We start from the raw sequence: 21,417 nt of genomic DNA, 5'->3' as shown, positions 1-21,417 counted from the left end.
CAGGCATTAACTACTAAGCCATATTGTCACTTGGCTGTCATTTAAATGTGAGCACTAGAGACATGGGGCTGGGAAAGAGGGCAGGTTAGTCCCAGAGTTAGTGAGAATTCTCCATTTTATTTTGTTTCTTTACACCACAAGTCATCCTGTAAGAATTGGAATGGCTTCATATGGTTTATTTTTCCAACCCACAGTCTCTCCAGTGTAGGGTTGGGATAGTTTCCTGTCCTGTTCTAACTGAGCATCTCCTCCCACTTCAGAGTTGTCCAATTCCTGCTCTCCACCCCTAGATATGGGCAGTCCTTTCTGTGTGCACACCCCTGGGAACTTTCCTCATTAGAAGTTGAGTATATTAAGTCCCCATTTCTCTACAAGCCCAAGATAAAGCCCAGCTGTTTTCTAGACACTGCCAGGTAAGGCATGTAAATGACAATTTCTTTGTGAGAGGTGTGTGTGTGTGTGTGTGTGTCACAAGGCAATAAAATATTTACAGAGCCCTGGGTTTAAAATCCAAAGGCCCAATTCCAGATGTTAGTAATGTCATTTATCAGTTGGTTGACTTTGGGCAAGGCTCTTAACTTCTTTGATACTTTGCCTCCTTGATGCAAAATGAAGATGAGATGGTGATATTGAATAAAAAGGATAAATGAGAATATATGTGTGATATGCCTAGCACAGTGGCTGGCATGTAGAGGGTGATCTGTTTAAAGTTAGGCAGCTCTGAGTATGGTGAACCATGCAGGAGGGTACAGAAGAGAGTATGAAGACTCAGAAAGTGAACACTTGAAAGAAAATTCCACTATGCAGAAGTTGGTTCATATTATATAAAGTGAATACCTTTCATCTAAAAAAAATTTTTTTTAAATATCTAACCGGAAGAATGGTTTATTTCAGAATTTGCTGGAAGTCAGAGAGTGTTCGAGTATTTATTGAGCCCTTAGTATATGTTAGGTAGTAGCTGGCAGTGTAGTTTGTACAGATTATCTCACTAATTCTCTGGGAAGTCAGGTGGAAGATATTACTAGTGTGTCGTCAGTTTCAGTGACCAGGGTCATCAAGGTCATCTAATGAACTTGTTTTAACTTAATCACTCCTGCAAAGACTCTGTCTCCAAATACAGTCACATTCTGAAGTACCGGGGATTAAGACTTTAACAAATGAATTCTAAGGGACACAAATGAGCTCATAATAAAGGATTAATTAATTTCCTCATTATTTCTGTCCATGTGCTTTTGTCTTCAGCCACTTATTGAGGGGTTGTTTGGGCTGACCGTGTGTCTTTTAGACCTGAGGTTATTTTAGACTTAAAATCCAAAGGCCCAATTCCAGACTTTTTAGACTTTTAGAGTCTGAGGTTATTTATGTATCTGTGCCTTAAAATAACAAATGAGTTGGGTATTCCTGCTCTGAATCGGTTCAGGCTTATAGAGGGTTAGACAACAGGGAAGGCAGACTTCTAAAACCAGGTCTGCGCAACACTTGCCTTGCAAACTTGGAGAAATCCCCTTTTGGTGTGTTGGTCTTAATCAAATATTTTAAGCTCAAATATCCAGGGACTTGACAGGGACAGTAATGGAGAAGCAAGTAGGCATGACAAAATAAGGAGTGATGGAAACCATGTGAAATTGGAGAACATTCTATTTGCGTAAGATTCTCAGCTCCAGCCATTTGTGCCGGTTTGATTGCCAGACTTCAAGACTTTTAAATGAAATCTCCTAAGGTTTAAATGTTGACAATTTAAATTTTTCCTCCAAAGACCGAGAGCCAGCAGGAATATGTCTGAGGGCCAGATCTGGGCCAGTGGCGATCTTAGTGTCTCTTTCTTGCCCCAGAATGCTCTGTAGTACTGTTGATTGACAGGGATTAAAAAGAGGACATTACTTTAGCTAAGTCACAAGGCCCAGGGATCCATGCTGACAAGCAAACTGTAATAGATGAACCTTTCGTATATCCTCTTTTCTGGAGACATTAACACAGGGCATATTTAGCAGTCCCTCTCCCTGCTAGGAATGTGAGGTAGGCTTCTGGGGGCAGCATCAAAATTGGGGTTAGGTTATTATAGGTCTAAACTGGCTGAAAATAAACTAAGGTTTTATTTATCTATTGATCTATTGATCTATCTATTATTATTATACTATTATATTAGTACTATATACTATATTGTACTAATATAATATTATATATATATATAATATACATATACTATATTGTACTAATATAATAGTATAATAATAATAATAGTATAATAGTATACTATTAGTATAGTATAATAGTATATAGTAGACAACAGACCATAGAATATTGATCTATAGAATAGATCAACAGAATAGTATAATAATAGTATAATAGTATACTAATATTACAAATAGACATAGATCACAAAAATTATGTGATTGCTGAAACTAATGAGGAGAGGAGGCTTTATTGGTTTGGGCGGTAAGGGGCTTGACTCTCAAGCTGTTCCTGAAGTGGTTTTCTTCAGTTAACATTCTCATGGAAAGATTGTTCTAGCTTAAGCCAGTTTTCACAATAAGACTTCAACAATAATAAATGAAGTTTCCGGTCCCATGTAAAAGGGGCCTTTGTTGGAATCTGGAGTGGCAAACAAATCTTATTTCATGGGTCAGCTCTCATGGGTTGGACGTAGCTGCCTCCAATATTGTCCTGGGAAAGCCCCCTTCGGCCAGATCTCAGTCCACTAGGGAAGTTGTGATATTAGTACTGAGTATGGTGTTGTCCTGAGTATGGTGATGTGTATTTGTCACATTCAATGTGTATTTGTCACTGATTGTCTCAAGTGACAGAAACCCAACTTCACGCAGGAAAAATTGTTGGCCCACAGAATTCAGGACAGGATATTAACAAGAGAGGGAGTAGAGATGTGGATGGGCCTTGGGCCTTCCAAATTCTGGTGAGCTGAAACAAAACTATTACTCTAACAAAGCTATTGCTTTCCTTTTGTGGACGAAATTACCATTCCGTAACCAGTCTATTAACCATCCAAGGCAGGTGACGACCTGAGAATTCTGTGCTGTCTTCCTGAGCACTGTCCACCATGCAGCGGCTAATGAGGTTCCTGGGCCTCTGGAACATCCACAAACCCTCCCATGGCTTTCACTCTGCCTCTGGGTACCTTCACTGCCAGGCTTTATCAGAAGTTGGAGCCCCGAGGTGGAATGACTATGATGTTCCCAAGGAATTTAACTTTGCAAGTGATGTCCTAGACTACTGGACTCAAATGGAGAAGGTAAGAAGCCACCTGTGATGAGAAGTGAGGACAGGAATGGCCTCACTGACTTCGTCATGCTCCTATTAGACTGAGAGGCACTGAACCAGGAATGGCTACCATCTCAGCTCACCACTGGTGTGGGAAAAGCTCATGTTTGGGGGTTCAATTCTCAGCCTGGCCACTTTCTCACTTCTCTGAGCCTCGGTGGTTTTATCTGTAAAATGGGGATAATCTCATTTAGGAAACAAGAAAGTGAGTGAATATATCACATAACTGTAACCAAGTACAAGGTTAATAACTAATAACCTTGCTAATAACAAGGTTAGCAAGGAGATGTTAATCTGAATTCTTACCTTCATCTAAGGAGACTATGAGCCTAACTAGCATTTGTCTCATCAGACTTGGGCCTCACTTCAGGTTTCACTCATAGGGAAAGGACAGATCACCTGACTGTACACATGAGTGTCTGGCATCTTTAGCGAAGTCTTGTCATCTCTCATTCTGTGAAGAGGGCAGGTGCACTGGATTCCTCTCTATCAGCTGCCTACTTGAGCATGGCTTTAGGGTCTATCCAGAGAAGAAAGTCTAGAGGTTACACTTCTCTGCAGAAGAACCCAAGTGCTTGGTTTGTCTTTCCCAAGAGAAAGACCAGAGAGTTAACATAAAATGGAGTTAGAGAGTAATGTGTTAATTAATTGAATTTAAATAAAATAAAATAATTTTTTTTTAAAAAAAGAAGGGTAGAGAAATGTTTAACCTACACTTGTAACATTTGGTCAGAGGTCATAAATAGTAAAATGGTATATTTTTACCAAAAAAAAAAAGGAAGTTCATATAATTTTAAATTTCCCATGAATCTGCATTTATATGTTAGTATTCAGCTAACATGGGAGCTTCCTCCCCACCTCCTTCTTTCTCCTTTCTCTGAATTTCCATGGTAACACCAAGGAAAATAGAGGGCTCAATTAGGGAGAGCAATATATATATATACTTTTTATACTTATATTTATATATTATATATGTTTATTATATAAACATATATAATATATAAATAATATAATACTATAATAATAAATAAATAATATATAAAAATATATATGTTATATATTTATAATATATAAATATATATGGGCCAAATCAAGCACTTTGCATTTAATACTATGACTAGATGGATACTTAGCCCCATTTTCCAGACAGGAAAACTGAGGTTCCAAGGATTTTAAATAACCCTGAGAAACCACCACATACTCAATAAATGAAGGAGCAGGATTTGGACCCAGGCTGTCTGAGTCTACAATACTTTATTTAACCTGGTCTCACAGTCTAATGATGTCAAACATCTCTGCCTTCAGACTCTAAAATGACTTTGGTCACTGCCCTGACCAGTAATCTAGTTAAGAACTTTTTTGAACCATGAGACAGGCTGGAGAGGGAGGAGGTGGAAAGGAAGAAGAGTTGCCATCACTTCCCCCCTGATTTATCTTTATTTAGTCCTTATAGTTAGTTAATGCACCAACCCATGGAGATAAATGCCAAGTAAATATAACCCCAGGGATGCCTCATCTTTGTTGGGTTTTCTGTCTTATTATCAATCCTTGCCAATTTGTCCATGTCTCCAAATTCTCCCCACCTTCCAGGGTCCTCATCTCCTTAATATTTATTCTCACAGCATTTCTTATTTGTCTGTTTCCACTTTCCCAATCGCCTTGATCATAATCAGTGTCTCTTTAATGAGGCATAGCACCTGTCACCTAGCTCTAGCTGTCCCTCCATAAACATTAGTGGAATAAAAGTTTTGAAACCTGCCTTACAAGCTCTCTAAGTCTTGATGTTGTTCCTATGAAAGACGCTTCAGAAGGTCCACTGCAGTTCACTCTGGCTTCCTTACAGCTTAACAGGTACCACCTGAGAACTGATCCATGACCCAAACAACACAATCAAAGCCATAATGAGTGATAAAATTTGTTTTAATTCACATTTCAACATATTTTACTTATAAAATACGTTAGAAATCCAACTTTTATTTTCAAAATCTGTGTGTGTGTGTGTGTGTGTGTGTGTGTGTGTTGGCAAAGAATTTGTTATAAGACGAAAGAGAGTACCTGGTGAGCCAGACAACATATGTCAAGGCATGGAATACAGACCACCAATTTATAACCCATGACTATTCTTGGAAATTAAATCCTTTGTTACTCTAGGCTCCTAAGATAGATAATCTACTTTAGTAGATTTCTGGAGCAGCCTCCCAAATCTGAGAGGTCACATTCTGTCCAAATTCATCCATTCATTCATTCATTCATTCAGCTAAGACTTAGTGAGCCCCTACCCTGTGCCATTATTCTTCTAGATGAGGGGGTAGGAAAGTAAACAAAATGTACAACTATTCATTTTTTCTCTTTAGACAGTGATTTCCCCCTTCATGTCTTAGGAGAGGTGAGTCAGTATTAGTGGAGTTGCATTTTTTATTTTGGCAAAAATCATAACAGAAACAAATTCTTCCTATCACCCCGATGTACCTTAATAATAAACATTGCTCAGTAAGAGGAGTCAGTTAGGTATTAACCACAAAACTGAAAAAAAAATCCACAGATCAATGACATTGATCCATATCACCTGTCTCCTTTACCCATAACATTTGCCAAAAGAAATTAATTTATGAACTACCAAAAATTTCAAGCTCCTTACTATTCAACAGTCAGGTCTGCCTAGATTTCTCTGAGTTAGTGACTCTGTGTTTTGTTGCTCCTAAATTTAATTCTGTAATTTTTAAGGATTTTTTTTTTCATTAGAGAGCTTTCAAGAGCACAAGCAGGTTTGGGGGAGGGGCAGAGAAGGATTCAGGACTCCATCCCAGGACCTTTAGGAGATCATGACCTGAGTAGAAAGTAAACACTTAACCAACTGAGCCACCCAGGTGCCTATAGTTCTGTAATTTTACATAAAAAATTAGCAACAGTCCTAGGACCTGTATAGTTCAAGAGGGTCCTCATGTTCTTTTGAAAGTATTAGACTTCTATCCTAGCATCCCAGCATAGTATGCCCAAAAGGTCTGTACCTTTTGTAATTCTGATACACATGTAGGATCAGCATCACTAGAATGTAAGTTCAATGAGAGAGTGGAATTTTTACTATTTTGTTAACTATTGTATCCACAGCATATAGAACACACCTGGAACATTTAATTACCTATTGAATGAATTTGAATGTGTCAGCTCCCTGAACAGTGGCACAACCAGCACAAGATAAGCAATGTTGGTGTTTGGCCATACTTGGTTGTATTTTAGCAATGGGCTGTTAACATTCTCATGGATATGTTGTAAATATATATGTGGGAAGAGGGAAGGCTTTGGCTCAGAGAAAGCAACAGATTATAGGAACCAGAATCAGGATATGGGGTTTATTTTGTAAAGTCACTAAATGTTCATTCCTATATTGCAACAGTCAATCTGTAGAGCTGAATGGTTGCTCCCAGTTGAGAGATACTTGGCTCTCCAGTTTATGCCAGAGGAACATGGTGGGCTTCTCTCATTTATGTATTTGCCTGACCCATACAACATCTGAGTTTGCCACCGCTGGTGTAAAAACAAGATTATCTCAATTTATCTAAAATCATCCATTTTTCGGGCGCCTGGGTGGCTCAGTGGGTTAAGCCACTGCCTTCGGCTCAGGTCATGATCTCAGGGTCCTGGGATCGAGTCCCGCATCGGGCTCTCTGCTCAGCAGGGAGCCTGCTTCCCTCTCTCTCTGCCTGCCTCTCCATCTACTTGTGATTTCTCTCTGTCAAATAAATAAATAAAATCTTTAAAAAAAAAATAATAAAAATAAAATCATCCATTTTTCAAGTCAACTTTTTTAAAATTTATTTTTTAAATTTCTTTTCAGTGTTCCAGAATTCATTGTTTATGCATGACACCCAGTGCTCCATGCAATACATGCTGTCCTCAATACCTACCACCAGGATCACCCAACCTCCCACCCCCCCTCCCATCCAAAACCCTTCAGTTAGTTCCTCAGAGTCCACAGTCTCTCATGGTATGTCTCCCCCTCCAATTTCCCCCAACTCCCTTCTCCTCTACATCTCCCCATGTCCTCTGTGTTATTCCTTATGCTCCACAAATAAGTGAAACCATGTGATAATTGACTCTCTCTGCTTGAGTTATTTCACTCAGCATAATCTCTTTCAGTCCCTTCCATGTTGATACAAAAGTTGGGTATTCATCCTTTCTGATGGAGGCTTAATACTCCATAGTATGTATGGACCACATCTTCTTTATCCATTTGTCTGTTGAAGGGCATCTTGGTTCTTTCCAGAGTTTGGCGACTATGGCTATTGCTGCTATAAATATTGGGGTACAGGTGGACCTTTTTTTCAATACATCTGTATCCTTGGGGTAAATACCCTGTAGTGCTATTGCCAGGTCAGAGGGAAGCTCTATTTTTAATTTCTTAAGGAATCTCCACTCTATTTTCCAAAGTGGCTTCACCAACTTATATTCCCACCAAATGTGTAAGAGGGTTCCCTTTTTTCCACATCCTCTGCAGCACACGTTGTTTATTGTCTTGTGAATTTTGGCCATTCTAACTGGTGTAAGGTGGTATCTCAATGTGGTTTTGATTTGAATCTTCCTAATGGCTAGTGATGGTGAACATTTTTTCATGTGTCTGTTATACATTTGCATGTCTTCGTTGGAGAAGTCTGTTCATGTCTTCTGCCCATTTTTTAAAATTAATTAATTTATTTTCAGCATAACAGTATTCATTATTTTTGCACCACACCCAGTGCTCCATGCCCTCTATAATACCCACCACCTGGTACCCCAACCTCCCATACCTCCCCGCCACTTCAACCCCCTCATGATTCACTTCCCCCTTCCAATTTCCCCCAACTCCCTTCTCTCTAACTCCCCATGTCCTCCATGTTATTTGTTATGCGCCACAAATAAGTGAAACCATATGATAATTGACTCTCTCTGCTTGACTTATTTCACTCAGCATAATCTCTTCCATTCCCGTCCATGTTGCTACACAAGTTGGGTATTCATCCTTTCTGATGGAGGCATAATACTCCATAGTGTATATGCACCACATTTTCCTTATTCATTCGTTCATTGACGGGCATCTTGGTTCTTTCCACAGTTTGGTGACCGTGGCCATTGCTGCTATAAACATTGGGGTACAGGTGGCCCTTCTTTTCACTCTATCTGTATCTTTGGGGTAAATACCCAGGAGTGCAATTGCAGGGTCATAGGGAAGTTCTATTTTTAATTTCTTGAGGAATCTCCACACTGTTCTCCAAAGAAGCTGTACCAACTTGCATTCCCACCAACAGTGTAAGAGGGTTCCCCTTTCTCCACATCCCCTCCAACACATGTTGTTTCCTGTCTTGTTAATTTTGGCCATTCTAACTGGTATAAGGTGGTATCTCAATGTGGTTTTAATTTGAATCTCCCTGAGGGCTAGTGATGACGAACATTTTTTCATGTGTCTGATAGCTATTTGTATGTCTTCATTGGAGAAGTGTCTGTTCATATCTTCTGCCCATTTTTTGATATGATTGCCTGTTTTGTGTGTGTTGAGTTTGAGGAGTTCATTATAGATCCTGGATATCAGCCTTTTGTCTGTACTGTCATTTGCAAATATCTTCTCCCATTCTGTGGGTTGCCTCTTTGTTTTTTTGACTGTTTCCTTTGCTGTGCAGAAGCTTTTGATTTTGATGAAGTCCCAAAAGTTTATTTTCACTTTTGTTTCCTTTGCCTTTGGAGACATATCTTGAAAGAAGTTGCTGTGGCTGATATCGAAGAGATTATTGCCTATGTTCTCCTCTAGGATTCTGATGGATTCCTGTCTCACGTTGAGGTCTTTTATCCATTTTGAGTTTATTTTTGTGTACGGTGTAAGAGAATGGTCGAGTTTCATTCTTCTATATAGCTGTCCAGTTTTCCCAGCACCATTTATTGAAGAGACTGTCTTTTTTCCACTGTATATTTTTTTCCTGTTTTGTCGAAGAGTAATTGACCATAGAGTTGAGGGTCCATATCTGTTCTGCCCATTTTTTGACATGATTATCTGTTTTGTGTGTGTTGAGTTTGAGGAGTTCTTTATAGATCTTGGATATCAGCCCTTTGTCTGTACTGTCATTTGCGAATATCTTCTCCCATTCTGTAGGTTGCCTCTTTGTTTTGTCGACTGTTTCCTTTGCTCTGCAGAAGGTTTTGAGCTGAGGAAGTCACAAAAGTTCATTTTTGCTTTTGTTTCCTTTGCCTTTGGAGATATATTGAAAAAAGTTGCTGTAGCCTATGTCAAAGAGGTACTGCCTATGTTCTCCTCTAGGATTCTGATGGTTTCCTGCTTCACGTTGAGGTCTTTTATCCATTTCGAGTTTATCTTTGTGTATGGTGTGAGAGAATAGTCGAGTTTCATTCTTCTACACAAAGCTGTCCAATTTTTCCAGCAGCATTTATTGAAAAAACTTTTTTCCCCCCACTGTATATTTTTCCTGCTTTGTTGAAGATTAGTTGACCATAAAGTTGAGGGTCCATATCTGGGCTCTCTAGTTGGTTCCACTGGTCTATGTATCTGTTTATGTGCCAGTACCATGCTGTCTTGGTGATCACAGCTTTGTAGTAAAGCTTGAAATCAGGCTATGTGATGCCCCCAGTTTTTTCTTTTTCAACATTTCCTTAGCAATCCGGGGTCTCTTCTGATGCCATACAAATTTTAGGATTGTTTTTTCCAGATCTTTGAAAAATGCCAGTGAGATTTTGATCGGAATGGCATTGAAAGTATAGATTGCTCTAGGGAATATAGACATTTTAAGAATGTTTATTCTTGGGCACCTGGGTGGCTCAGTGGGCTAAAGCCTCTGCCTTTGGCTCGGGTCGTGATCTTGGGGTCCTGGGATTGGGCTCTCTGCTCAGAGGGGAGCCTGCTTCTCTCTCTGCCTGCCTCTCGGCCTACTTGTGATTTCTGTCTGTCAAATAAATAAATAAAATCTTTAAAAAAAAAAAAAGAATGTTTATTCTTCCAATCCATGAGAATGGAATAGTCTTCCATCTTTTTGGTCTTCTTCAATTTCTTTCACGAGTGTTCTTTAGTTCCTTGAGTAGAGATCCTTTACCTCTTCGGTTAGGTTTATTCCCAGGCATCTTATGGCTCTTGGTGCTATAGTAAGTGGAATCAATTCTCTAACCTCCATTTTTGTATTTTCCTTGTTAGTTTATGAGAAAGCAACTGATTTCTGTACATTTATTTTGTATTCTGCCACATTACTGAATTGCTTTATGAGTTCTATTCGTTTGGGAGTGGAGCCTTTTGGATTTTCCATATAAATTATCGTGTCATCTGTGAAGAGAGAGAGTTTGACTTCTTCATTGTCAATTTGAATACCTTCTATTTCTCTTTGGTGTCTGATTGCTGTTGCTAGGACTTCTAACACTATTGTGGGACAGGAGTGGTGAGAGTGGCCATCCTTGTCAGGTTCCTGATCTCAAAGGGAAGGCTGTCAGCTTTTTCCCATTGAGGATGATATTTGCCGTGGGTTTTTCATAGGTAGATTTTATGAAGTTCGGGAATGTTCCCTCTATCCCTATACTTTGAAGTGTTTTAATCAGGAATGGATGCTGTATCTTGTCAAATGCTTTTTCTGCATCAATTGAGAGGACCATGTAGTTCTTCTCTCTTTTCTTATTGATTTGTTCTATCACATTGATTGATTTGTGAATGTTGAACCAACCTTGCCACCCATGAATAAATCCCACCTGGTCATGGTGGATAATCTTTTTAATGCACTATTGGATCTTATTAGCTAGTATCTTCTTGAGAATCTTAGCATCCATATTCATCAGGGATATTGGTCTAAAATTCTCCTTTTTGGTGGGGTGTTTGCCTGATTTGGGGATCAGGACAATGCTGGCTTCATAAAAAGAGTCTGAAAGTTTTCCTTCTGCTTCAATTTTTTGAAACAGCTTCGGGAGAATAGGTATTATTTTTTTTCTTTGAAAGTTTGGTAGAATTCCCCAGGGAATCTGTCAGATCCTGGGCTCTTGTTTTTTGGGAGGTTTTTGATCACTGCTTCAATCCATTCCTAGATATTGGTCTATTCAGGTTATCACTTTCTTCCTGATTCAGTTTTGGAAGTTTATAGGTTCCAGGAATGCATCCATTTCATCTAGGTTGCTTAACTTACTGACATATAACTGTTGGTAATAATTTCTGATGATTGTTTCTACTTCCTTGGTGTTAGTTGTGATCTCTCCCTTTTCATTCATAATTTCATTAATTTGGGTCTTATCTCTTTTCTTTTGTATTAGTTTAGCCAGTGGTTTATCGATCTTATTGATTCTTTCAAAAAACCAGCTTCTAGTTTCATTGATGTGTTCTACTGTATCTCTAGTTTCTATCCCATTGATCTCTGCTCTAATCTTGATTATTTCCCTTCTTGTGTGGGGGGTTGGCTTAACTTTTGTTGATTCTCCAGTTCTTTAAGGTTTAAAGACAGATGGTATATTCTGGATTTTTCATTTTTTTTGAGGGAGGCTTGGATGGCTCTGTATTTCCCCCTTAGGACTGCCTTTGCTGTATCCCATAGGTTTTGGACTGAAGTGTCTTCATTCTCATTGGTTTCCATGAATTGCTGAAGTTCTTCTTTGATTTCCTGGTTGATCCAAGCATTCTTAAGCAAGGTGGTCTTTATCTTCCAGGTGTTTTAATTCCTTCCAAACTTTTTCTTGTGGTTGGGTTCCAGTTTCAAAGCATTGTGATCTGAGAATACGTAGGGAATAATCTCAATCTTTTGGTATCAGTTGAGTCCTGATTTGTGACCCAGTATGTGGTCTATTCTGGAGAAAGTTCCATGTGCACTCGAAAAGAATGAGTATTCAGTTGGTTTAGGGTGGAATGTTCTGTTTATATCTATGAGATATAAAGTCCAAAGTATCATTCAATGCTCTTCTTTCTTTATTGATTTTCTGCTTGGATGATCTGTCTATTGTTGAGAGTAGTGTGTTAAGATCCCCCACTATTAGTGTATTCATATCAATATGACTCTAGATTAACAGTTGTCTTATGTAGTTGGCTACTCCCATATTGAAGGCATAAATATTTACCATTGTTAGATCATCTTGGTGAATAGATATTTTAAAAATGATGTAGTATCCTTCTGTATCTCTGACTAAAGTCTTTAGTTTAAAATATAATTTATCTGATATGAGAATCACTACCCCAGCCTTCTTTTGAGGCCCATTGGCATGAAAGATGCTTCTCCATCCCTTCACTTTCAGTCTGGATGTATCCTTCAGTTCAAAATGGGTCTCTTATCGACAACAAATGGATGGGTCCTGTCGTTTTATCCAATCTGCAACCCTGCACCGTTTTATGGGAGTGTTTAGGCCATTCACATTGAGAGTGATTATTGAGAGATATGATTTTATTGACATCATGTTTCCTGTGAAGTCATTGTTTCTATAGATTGTCTCCATATATTTCTGTTCAGTGACACTCTTAGGTTCTTTCTTCTTTTATAGAACCCCGCTTAATATTTCTTGCAGTGCCGGCTTGGTGCTCACATACTCTTTTAAGCCTTGCCAGTCTTGGAAGCTCTTTATCTCGCCATCCATTTTGAATGTCAGTCTTGCTGGATAAAGTATTCTTGGCTGCATATTCTTCTCATTTAGTGCCCTGAATACGTCTTGCCAGCCCTTTCTGGCTTGCCAGGTTTCTGTGGACAGGTCTGACGTTATTCTGATGGGCTTTCCTATATATGTAAGGAATTTCTTCACCCTAGCTGCTTTCAAGAGCTCCTGTCTACAATTATGATTCATCATTTTCATAATCAGGTGTCTCAAGGTCTTTCTAGATTCTATGTTCTTGAGGGGAGACTTTTCTGCCTCTAGGACACGAAGGCTGGTTCCATTCCCCAAACTGGGAAAAATTTCATAGAGAATTTGTTCAACTATATCTTCTAGTCTTCTTTCTTTTTCCTCCCCCTCAGGGATTCCAATAATTCTGACGTTGGAACGTTTCATGGCATCATTTATTTCCCTAATTCTGTTTTCATGGCTCCTAAGTTGTTGTCCCAGGCCTCCTCCTGATCTTTTTTCTCTATCAGTTTGTACTCTAGATCACTAATTCTATCTTCTGCCTCAGTTACCCTAGCTGCTAGAGAACTTAAATTAGATTGGAACTCATTGAGAGCATTGCTAACATCTTCCCTGGTGGCTTTCACTTCTGCCCTAATCAATTCCATTTTGTCATCAAAGGCTTTCTCCAACCTAGCCATTGCCTGGATAACTGTTAGCCTGAATTCCCTTCTCCACATACTGTTTATGTCCATATCCAATAGCTCTGATGGCGAGGGCACAGTTTCTGAATTTTTCCTTTGTTGGGCATTCCTCCTCCTAGTCATTTTGGTGAGAGATGGCTGAACCGATGTGTAGCTGAATGTATCAACCATGATCCAGGCAAAGTGCACCCTGGAACACTTCTGAGCAATCGAGAGTCCCTACTAAAAAGAAAGAAAAAGAAAAAAAGAGAGAGAGAGAGAGAGACGGGGAAAAAAAGGATAAAAGAGAAGGCCCAGCCCAAATGGGCCCCAAAGGTATACTTTATGAAGTATACAAATAAAAACAGACAGAAAGACTGAAAAGTAGATGACAAGAGAAAAAATAAATAAATAAATAAAGAACCCCATCAAAATGAACCCCAAATAGAAGATTTATATACTACCAGAACAAAAACAAATACACAGAAACACTGACAGAAGAAAAAGATGGGAAAGTGGTTACAAATTCTCAGTGTGGGCAAGGAAGGTTATTTTGATTCTTCCTGAATGTATCTTGATGTCTTTGTGAAAGGACTCAACTTTCCTGAGATAAAGGGGGTTTAAAACTGGTTTACCTATAGGGGTAGCATTGATTGGGGAAAGGGGATTACCTTGAAGCTTATCTCTATATGAATATTAAATAAAATAAAATAAAAATAGAAAAGCAAAAGAAAAACATGGGTATATGTATCACAAAAGTTCAGGTTAAAAGGTTATTATGGGGGGCGCCTGGGTGGCTCAGTGGGTTAAGCCGCTGCCTTCAGCTCGGGTCATGATCTCAGGGTCCTGGGATTGAGTCCCGCATCGGGCTCTCTGCTCAGCAGGGAGCCTGCTTCCCTCTCTCTCTCTCTGCCTGCCTCTCCATCTACTTGTGATTTCTCTCTGTCAAATAAATAAATAAAATCTTTTAAAAAAAAGTTATTATGGAATTTGGTGTACTGAACATCTCATTGTGATGGTAAATAGGTTAAAAAGTTATATTAAAAATGAAAAGAACCAGAATAGTGAGAACGAATTAGAAATAAAAGTTGTATCTATGAAGTAGTGATGGTTGTCGTCTTGGTTTTTTTTGTTTGTTTGTTTGTTTGTTTGTTTTGGTTTTTTTTGGGGGGGGGTACTGGCTTTCTGGGGTAGGGGCCTGCCACGTGGTTTTTGAGGTAGTGTTGCTAGAGTTAAGTCCTCCTGCCTCTATCAAGGGGCTGGGCTCTGAGGAAACCGGTTTTTCAGGCTTTTGTTCTGTGGAAGTTTTTTGTTTCTTCATTTGTTTTCTCTCCTCTTGGCTGCTTTTGGCGGTTTTTGGAGGTTTAGAGGAAAGGAAACTGCACCCAGACCTCCCTCTCTGAGAGAAGCCTCAGTTTCTTCCCCTCTGGGTGCTCCAGAGTACATAAATTCCCCTCTGCTGCTGGCAGAGCACATCCCCAGTCGTGGTCTCTGGGGTCACAGAACTCCCGCTTGTGCCCAAAACCACAAGAAATACTAGCTGCGGCTGTCCGGGCAGGCCCAGACCGCCAGTGAGGTCCTAAGCAGAGAGAGCGCACTGAGATTTTCATGCTGGCCCGGGCTGGGAGTGCTCAGACTCACCTGCACGCACCTCTCTCAAGAGAGGGTGTAGGGCCTGACTCGGACTCTGGTGGTGTGGCGCATGTGTGGAGAGTGCAAAAGGCTGTGGTTCTGCCAGCTGGTGAGGCTCCCTCACCTTTACTGGCACCACCACCCAGATGCTCTCCAGGCATGCCGGCGGCTCAGAGACCAAGACCTGGCTTCTTTGCTGCACTTTCTCTGGCTCAGCACCAGTGGTGTCTGTCCTGGGTTGGTAGCCCTTGTCCCTAACGGCCTGATTCCCCCAATTTCCCCCTACGATCCTTTGCTCTTTTTGAGTGCTTTCAACCAGACTCCAAATTAATGCTGGTCCCCAATTACAAGGCACTCTTGTATTGGGCTATTACTTTCCAATGGGTCGCTTCTGGTACCTCCCTCCCCCTTTTGTTTATCTTCTGATATCAGTCTGATCGACGTTCCCACTCCGCTTTACCTACCCACTGGTGTCTTCCGTCCCCATAGAGATCCAGAAGTATATAATTCTAATCTCAGGCTGATTTCATGGGTGATCAGAGTTCTTTGGTAGGTAATTAGCTCACTTTAGGGGACCGGTTGAAACGGCGCCTCCTCCTACTTCTCTGCCATCTTGTCTCCCTCACACCAAAAGTTTTAGACATGAAGTCTGGAGTTTTCATTGTAGGAAGGCTTTTAATAATGGATTTAACTTAATAGATATAAGGTTATTAAGATTTTGATTCTATCAGTTTTGGCGAGTTTAATTTTTTTTTTTTTTAGCAGCAATTTGTTCATTTCATCCAAATTGTCAGATTTATTGGCATAAAATTATTAATAGATTCTCTTGTTGCTATTTTAATGTTTGTAAGAACTGTAATTTCAGGGGTGCCTGGGTGGCTCAGTTAAAAGTCTGTCTTTGGCTCAAGTCATGATCCCAGGGTCCTAGGATCGAGTCCCACATGGGGCTCCTTGCTCAATGGGGAAACTGCTTCTCCCTCTGTGGGCTGCTCCCTCTGCTTGTGTCCTCTACCTCTCTCTCTCTCCCCCTTTCTCTCTGACAAATAAATAAAATCTTTAAAAAAAAATGAATTGTGGGGTGCTTGGGTGGCTCAGTGGGTTAAAGCCTCTGCCTTCGGCTCAGGTTATGATGCCAGGGTCCTGGGAGTGAGCACTGCATTGGGCTCTCTGCTCGGAAGGGAGCCTGCTTCCTCCTCTCTCTCTCTGCCTGCCTCTCAGCCTACTTGTGATCTCTGTCTGTCAAATAAATAAATAAAATCTTTAAAAAAAAAGAATTGTAATTGCATACACTTTTTCATTCCTAATATTGTTTAATATCTTTATTCTCTTTTTTTCCCTTGAAAAGTCTTCCAAAGAGTTTATCAATTTTATTTACCTTTTGAAAACCAGCTTTGGCTTCACTGCTATTCTCAGTTGTGTTGGTTTCCATTCCACTGGCGCACACTCTCCCTTCCTCCAACTTTCCTTTGATTTGATTTCCTTTGATTTCTTTTTTTAGCTATTTGATATGGAAGCTTTTGGGCCTGCCTTCTTTTATAATGTATGCATTTAAAAATATAGGGCGCCTGGGTGACTCAGTGGGTTAAGCCGCTGCCTTCGGCTCAGGTCATGATCTCTGAGTCCTGGGATCGAGTCCTGCATTGGGCTCTCTGCTCAGCGGGGAGCCTGCTTCCCCCTTCTCTCTCTCTCTGCCTGCTTGTGATTTCTCTCTCTGTCTAATAAATAAATAAATAAAATCTTTAAAAAATATATAAATTTCCCACTAAGTATTCCTTTTAGGTACATTGTAAAAATTTTGATATGTCGTATTTTATTAACATTCTGTTGAAAAAATTTTCTATTTGCCTTATGACCCTTCTCTGATTGATAGATTATATAGAAGCATATTAGTTAGTTTCCACATACTTGGGTGATGGGTCTCTCGTTGCCTTGTTGTTAATGATTTCTAGCTTAATTCCACTGGGGTCGGAAAACATACCCTATTTTAAAATTTTGAGATTTTTTTGAGGTTGGTAAATGTTCCATATGAAATGAAAAAGATTGTACATTATATCATTATTAGGCAAAATGTTTTATCTATGTCAATTAGGATATAAATTTTATTAGTCTATCATATCCCATCATTAATTTATGAAAACATTGAATTTCAACTTATATTTCATTGTAAATAAGACTGAGGCTATTTTTCTTTTCTTGTTTTTTTTTTTGTGTGTGTGTGTGTGTGTGTGTGTGTGTGTGTGTGTGTGTAGGCCATAAGCTCTTACCTTTTTTTTTTTTTTTAAGATTTTATTTATTTATTTGAGAGAGACAAGAACATGAGCCTGGGGGAGAGGCAGAGAGAGAGGGAGAATCGGACTCCCTGCTGTACAGGAAGCCTGACGTGGGACTCCATCCCAAGACCCTGAGATCACCACCGGAACTGAAGGCAGACACTTAGCAACCCAGGCACCTCTCTCATGTGTTTTGATATTCAGAAAGAATCATTTCATTTTGAATACTTAAAGTAATTGATCTACCTTTCTAACTTTCCTTCTTCAAAGAATATTTTAGTTTGAGTAGCTCTGTAGGCTTTTATTTATTTAAATCAACTATGTTGTTGTATAATTTGCATAGAATGAAATGCATACATTTTCAATGTAAACCTGGAGTTTTAGAACATTTCTGTCACCCCAGAAGTTTCCTTTTGTTCTTTCCTGGTCAGTCCCTACCCACCCAACTCTGAGCCCATACTGTTCTGCTGATACTGGAGATTATATTTCTCTTTCCTAAGGTCTCAAAAAAATAGAATAATACACGATGCACCCTTTTGTGTCTGATTTCTTTGATTCAGCATTATTGTTTTTATTGTCCCTGCTGCCTTGTGCATTAGTTGTTCATCCTTTTTATTGCTAAGTTAAATACTAAGCATTTTATCTTTTGGAACTACATCACAATTTCCTTTGGCTTCAAACATTACCACATAAAAATTTAAATTTCAACCCCAAGTTTAGAAGGTGTTTCTATCTTCTGGGAAAAGAACTTTATCTGAATTTCACATTATCAGATTAATCCTCAACACAAAAATCCATCAATGCTTAAGCAATACCTCCTTCAAGTTGTGAGAGTTAGGGTCTAAAATACTGCCTGAGTTCTGAGCAACAAATGTTTTCTATCTTGATAAGAAGCTTTATCATCATTTTTAAAACTCCTACAGTAACATTACATATTCTTCTTCCCTTATATAAGCAGTGCATAACATAACTAGTCACTACACTTCCTTAATGTTCTGTAATCAGTTGTGGGAGGATTGTGTCATAACACTATTTTTTCATAAATATGAATACTTATACATGACTATACATCTATATTAATCTTATCTTATCCCAGTGAGGGAATAATATATATAATCGTATCTTATATAATATATTAAATTATTAAGTTATATTTAGTATATAATTATATTAAATTACTATAATGTAATATAATGATATATATGTCTTATCTTATATAATATATATAATTTTATCTTATTCCTTTACTTTTTGGTTCCAATCATACAGGACAAATGTGGTGGGATCAGGTTTGCACATATGTGGGAAAAAATTGCTGGAAGAATATACACCAAATAATTATCAGTGTTGACCTTCAGGTAGCGAAAATGTGATGAGATATTTGAGGACATTTTTCTATTTATAACAGATTTTTCTGTTTCATAAGATTCTGTACTGCCTGAACTTTTACTCTGAACATGCTTTGGAAATTAATTTTAAAAAATCTTTTAAAAAAGAATGCTTGTTAGAGAAAGCTTAGGGAAAATAAGAAAGCTTACATAAACAACAAAATGAAAGTTGGCTATAAATATTTAAAACCAGGGTGCCTGTGTGGCTCAGTTGGTTAATTGTCTGCCTTCAACTCAGGTCATGATCTCAGGTTCCTGGGATTGAGTCCCACATCAGGCTCTCTGCTCAGTGGGAGTCTGTATCTCCCTCTCATTCTCGCTCTGTGTTCTCTCTCTCTCAAATAAATAAAATATTTCAAAAATATTTAATACCATGTACATAAGTTTGTATATGTATGTCTTCTTCACCATTATATTCTTTGGTCTAAGAGTAGTGCTTAACAGATAATGGGAATTTAGTAAATATATATTGAATGAATGAATGGATACTACTGTATACATTTGGATTACAATGTAAATACAGTTTTGCTTTTTAAGATTAATATTGTATTATGAAATTTTTATTCCAAAATAATTTCTGGAAGTCTTGGGATGGTTTTATCATATTCCATCATATAGAAATAATGGTTTGGTAGATGCCAAATAGTTGGATCCTGTTTTCTTTTTTTAAATCCATTCTGCCAATTTAAGTCATTTGATTGGGAATTTAATGCACTTACATTTAAAATAATTACTGATGAGGAAGGACTTACTATTGTTAATTGTTTTCTTGCTATCATAGCTTTTGGTCTCTTATTTCCTCTCTTACTGTCTTTCTTTGTTATTTTATAGTGATATGTTTTGATTCCCTTCTCATTTCCCTTTGTGTTTATTCTGTAGGAAATTTCATATAACATCTTAAAGTTATAACAATCCATTTTAAACTAATAGCAACTTCATTTGCATACAAAACCCCTAATCTTTTCTGGCTCCCTCTTTCCTCCCCATGTTATGTTACCGATGTCACAAATTTATGTGTTTATATATTGTACACTTGTTAACATAGAATTATAATTCATTTTTAGGCTTTTATCTTTTAAATACTGCATAAGAATAAGAGCTGAAGTCCCAAACTAAAATTACAGTGATACTGGTTTTTATATTTGTCCATATTTTTATATTTGTTCAGGTATTTATTATTTATATTTTTGTATTCAAGCTACTCTGTAACATCCCTTTATTTCAACTTGAACTCCTTTCAGCATTTCTTTTTTTCTTAAGATTTTATTTATTTGAGAAAGAGAGAGAGCGCACATGAGTGGGGGGAGGGGCAGAGAAAGAGGGACAAGTAGACTCCTTGCTGACTGAGGAGCCCAATGCAGGCTGATCCCAGAACACTGAGATCATGACCTGAGCCAAAGTCAGACACTTAACCAACTGAGCCACCCAAGTGCTCCTTTTAACATTTCTTATAGAGAATGAATTTATAGACCCTCAATTTTTTTTTAATGAATTCCCTCAATTTTTGTTTATCTGAGACTGGCCTAATTTTCCCCTCGTTTTTGAAGGACAATTTTGCTGAATATAGAATTTCTTGATTGACAGGTTTTCCCCCATCATTTTAAATATACAATTGCACTGTCTTCTGGTCTGTTACCCACTAATAATCTTATCAAGGATTTATACATGATGGGTCACTTTTCTCTTGTTCTTTGAAGAGTCTGTCTTTGGCTTTTGTAGTTTGATTACAGTGTGTCTGTGTGTGGGTCTCTTTGGACTTTCTTATTTGAAATTCATTGAGCCTTTTGTATTTGTATATCCATATACTGAATGAATGAGTGAATTAATGAATGGATGGATGAATGAGTACTACTGTATAAATTAGTGTTTTTTTAAAAAACGTTATTGTGTTATGTTAGTCACCTTACACTACATCATTATTTTTTGACATAGTGTTCCAAGATTCATTGTTTACATGTAACACCCAGTGCTCTATGCAATAAATGCCTTTCTTAATACCCATCACAGGGCCAACCCTAGCCCCCTCCCCTCTAAAACCCTTATTTTGTTTCTCAGAGTCCATAGTCTCTCATTGTTTGTCTCTTCACTTTTCCCTTCCTTCTCCTAATGTCCTCCATGTTATTCCTTATATTCCACAAGTAAGTGAAACCATATGATAATTGACTCTCTCTGCTTGACTTATTTCCCTCAGCATAATCTCCTCCAGTCCCAACCATGCTGATGAAAAGTTGAGTATTCATCCTTTCTAATGGCTGAGTAATATTCCATTGTATATATGGACCACATCTTCTTTATCCATTTGTCTGTTGAAGGTAACCTCAGCTCTTTCCATAGTTTGGTGATTGTGGACATTGCAGCTATGAACATTGGGGTACATATGGCCTTTCTTTTCACTACATCTGTAGCTTTGGGGGTAAATACCCAGTAGTGCAATTGCCAGGTCAGAGGGTAGCTCTATTTTTAATATTTTAAGGAATCTCTACACTGTTTTCCAAAGTGGCTGCACCAACTTGCATTCCCACCAAATACTTAGAAAGGTTCCCTTTTCTCCACATCCTCTTGAACATATGTTCTTTCCTGCCTTGTGAATTTTGGCATTCTAACTGGTGTAAGGTGGTTTCTCAATATGGTTTGGATTTG

At 38.5% G+C, this 21,417-nt stretch overlaps 1 protein-coding gene across 1 annotated transcript in view; it reads left to right on the top strand.

Annotated features, from left to right (window-relative positions):
* The first annotated feature begins 312 nt into the window (after positions 1-312).
* The window catches only part of ACSM1 (acyl-CoA synthetase medium chain family member 1), a 48,062-nt gene continuing 26,957 nt past the window's right edge, over positions 313-21,417 (top strand). The window contains exons 1-2 of the mRNA XM_059155100.1: positions 313-413; positions 3,006-3,247. Of these exons, the coding sequence (XP_059011083.1) occupies positions 3,056-3,247 (192 nt within the window). The 5' untranslated portion in view covers positions 313-413; positions 3,006-3,055. The remainder of the gene's footprint in view (positions 414-3,005; positions 3,248-21,417) is intronic.

Source organism: Mustela lutreola, chromosome 17, assembly GCF_030435805.1.
Source record: "Mustela lutreola isolate mMusLut2 chromosome 17, mMusLut2.pri, whole genome shotgun sequence".
In the NCBI taxonomy this organism is placed as follows: domain Eukaryota; kingdom Metazoa; phylum Chordata; class Mammalia; order Carnivora; family Mustelidae; genus Mustela; species Mustela lutreola.
The sequence above is the reverse complement of the archived record's forward strand: the minus strand, read 5'-3'. Positions and strand labels throughout refer to the sequence as shown.